General features: G+C 28.5%; 1 protein-coding gene across 1 annotated transcript in view; it reads left to right on the top strand.

Moving 5' to 3' along the window:
- The window catches only part of LOC107624244 (very-long-chain 3-oxoacyl-CoA reductase 1), a 2,791-nt gene continuing 1,029 nt past the window's right edge, over positions 1,230–2,991 (top strand). The window contains exons 1-2 of the mRNA XM_016326727.2: positions 1,230–1,932; positions 2,714–2,783. Of these exons, the coding sequence (XP_016182213.1) occupies positions 1,310–1,932; positions 2,714–2,783 (693 nt within the window). The 5' untranslated portion in view covers positions 1,230–1,309. The remainder of the gene's footprint in view (positions 1,933–2,713; positions 2,784–2,991) is intronic.

The following is a 2,991-nucleotide window of genomic DNA, read 5'->3' on the forward strand; positions in this document are numbered from 1 at the left end:
ATATAAAATAATATTTTAAAAATTAGATCAAATTGGTCGATCGATCCATTCAATCCTGAACTATTAACATTTTCGGTTTGGTTTATAAAAAAAATTTGCCATCAAAAAACCACTAAAAAATTGTTAAACTGGTTAAGAATTAGTTGGTCAGACCGAATTAGAATTCTATCTGTTCTTTTTAAAAAACGTCTTTTGACATTAAAAAAATAAAAATTACAAAAATAAATCTCTTCAATTCCTCTTTTGTCTCATCTCACCTTCAAAAATCAGAACTAAAGAGCTTCTTCTTCTCAAAAAAAAAAAAAAGAAAAAGAAAAGAAGAATAGAGTAAAAGAGAGCAAAGATGAGGATCTGTGATAAAAAGAGAGGAGAACGACTATTGTATCAAACTGATCGAAGGGGATCACTGATGCTTATTTGTAGCGGAAGCGTTGAGACGCTGCTGGTCTTGAAGAGGGATGTGCTGCTGCTCGTCTGTTGTAGGATTCTAATTGGTCAAAATAGAAATGGAGTCTCGTTCAAGGAGTGTTGTCTGCCGTTGATTCTTAATGCAACAATATCTTTGCGCTGCTAGTTCACTTATTGACACTGATTTACATGATATAGTTATATTATAGGAAAAATTCTAAGTGTACTAGGTACACTAATATTTTAATAAATCGTTGATTTCAATTATAAAAATATTTATAATATATTAATTAAAATCAATGATTAAAATTACTGAAATATTGGTATTTTGAGTACATTTGAAAACTTTTTTATATTATAATTAAAAAAAAATTTTAATCACTATTAAATCAAGATAATTGAGTTCATACACAATGTAAATTATAAAATTAAGACAATAATTTCAATTGAAATCTTTACTTTATAATTTTTTTTTACTTTAAATGATCTTTTTCCTTAAATCTCATCATATTTCACGCCTAAAATATTACTAAGTGAAATTTTCTAATATTTTTATTCCAGTTATTTTAATTTTAGTGGAAATTCCTATTTTTTTTAAAGAAAGAAAAGAATATGATTATAAATATAAATACAATTATTTATAAAATAAATGAAACTATTTCTTAACCTAAAATTTTAAGACATGGCTTTATAAATTTCTTTTAATTAATTATATACTTTTAATTTTTTTTTCTCTTTGTATGTATGTGGGACCCACACATTTTTGCCAATTATTGAGTCTCATCCAATATAAATGGACCTAGCTCATAAATCTAATAATTCCAAATCCAAACCTGCATCTTGTGTTTCTCCTAATTAACTCATTCATTGTGCTTATTATTATTAGAAAATAGGACAAATAATGGAGTTGGTTGATCTCTTCATGGTGTCAACAACAGCATTAGGCTTCATCTTTGTTTTGAAGAATCTCTTCAATTTTGTGAAGTGGGTATGGAGAATGTTCTTCAGGGCTCCAAAGAATCTAACAGAGTATGGTTCATGGGCCATAATCACTGGCTCCACTGATGGAATTGGCAAAGCCATGGCACATGAAATGGCATCTAAGGGTCTCAACCTTCTCTTGCTTGGTAGAAACCCTACAAAGCTTGAAGCCACATCCAATGAGATAAGAGAAAAGAACAATAAGGTTAGTGTTGAAGTCAAGTGTTTGGTCGTTGACTTTGAGAAAGAAAATGGAGAGAGAATAAAAGAAAGGGTTGAGGAAGCAATAGAGGGTTTGGATGTTGGAATTCTTGTAAATAGTGCTGGATTGGCATACCGTTATGCTAGATTCTTTCATGAGGTTGATTCTAATCTTATGAATAGTATCATAAAAGTGAATGTTGAAGGAACTACTTGGATTACAAAAGCAGTGATTCAAAAGATGGTAGACAAGAAGAAAGGAGCAATTATTAATATGGGTTCTGGTTCCACTGTTGTCCTTCCTTCTTATCCTTTGGTTACTCTCTATGCCGCCACCAAAGCGTAAGTAGCTACATTATTGAAAAGTTAGAAACTCAGGTGCAGTTAATTTCATGTAAAGTTGATAGATGAAAGTCGTTAAATGAGTTGACAGATTTAATTACATTGTCATTTACCGATTTTTAACTATCAACTTCGCTCTTCACATAAAGTTAACTGTACCTGAATTTTTACCTACTAAAAAAGAGCAAAATCGTAGTTGTTGTGGCAGTTTTTTTTTATTGTTTTTCAGAAATTTATTATAAATTTTAGCTGTGAATTTACCATATGTAAAAAAGTTGTGAAGTTTTTATTGCCAATTTTGAAATTCGCAACAAATTTCATAGGTAATTTTCATACTATAAAGTGCGAGAATATAACTCATTAACTTTTGTTGTAAAAAAACCGCAAGCAAATATTCGAAGCAAAATCTTTAAATCGTTTGACAATATATTTGGACTATATCATATTTATTTGTAGCTAAATTCCCAATAATAGATATGCAGATTAGCTACGAATTTTTATTGCAGATTTTGCTAAAATTTCTAGTTTCATTTTTTTTTGGAATTTATTTCTGTAGATTTTTCAATGAACTTTTTGTTGGAAATTTTATTTCTTACGAATTTTTCTATTGAATTTGTTTTCTAGAAATTTAGCTATGAGAAAAAGGTAGTTTTTAGATTTTAGAGAGAAAGACGAGCATAACGAGTTTTTTTCCCCTCAACTCACGATGATGTGTTTATATTTAGTAACTGTAAGATCTAAAAAAAAAAAATTAAGCTGCTTGGTGTTTAATTTGATATAGGTATCTTGCAATGTTCTCAAGAAGCATCAGTTTGGAGTATAAGCAACAAGGAATTGACATCCAGTGTCAGGTTCTCTCTCATCTTTTGATTTTCACACTTTTATTTCCTTTTTTTTTTTATGTTTGTTTGATATGGGAACAGTGAACCTTTTTTATTTGAAGGTAAAAGTATATTTTTTGTCTTTAAAGTTTAATAAAAATTTTAAAAATATTTTAAAGTTTTATTTTGTTTTAATTTTATTCTAAAAATTTTTAATTCGTATCAAATATATTTTTGA

Source organism: Arachis ipaensis, chromosome B10 (assembly GCF_000816755.2).
Source record: "Arachis ipaensis cultivar K30076 chromosome B10, Araip1.1, whole genome shotgun sequence".
NCBI classification, from domain to species: Eukaryota; Viridiplantae; Streptophyta; class Magnoliopsida; order Fabales; family Fabaceae; genus Arachis; species Arachis ipaensis.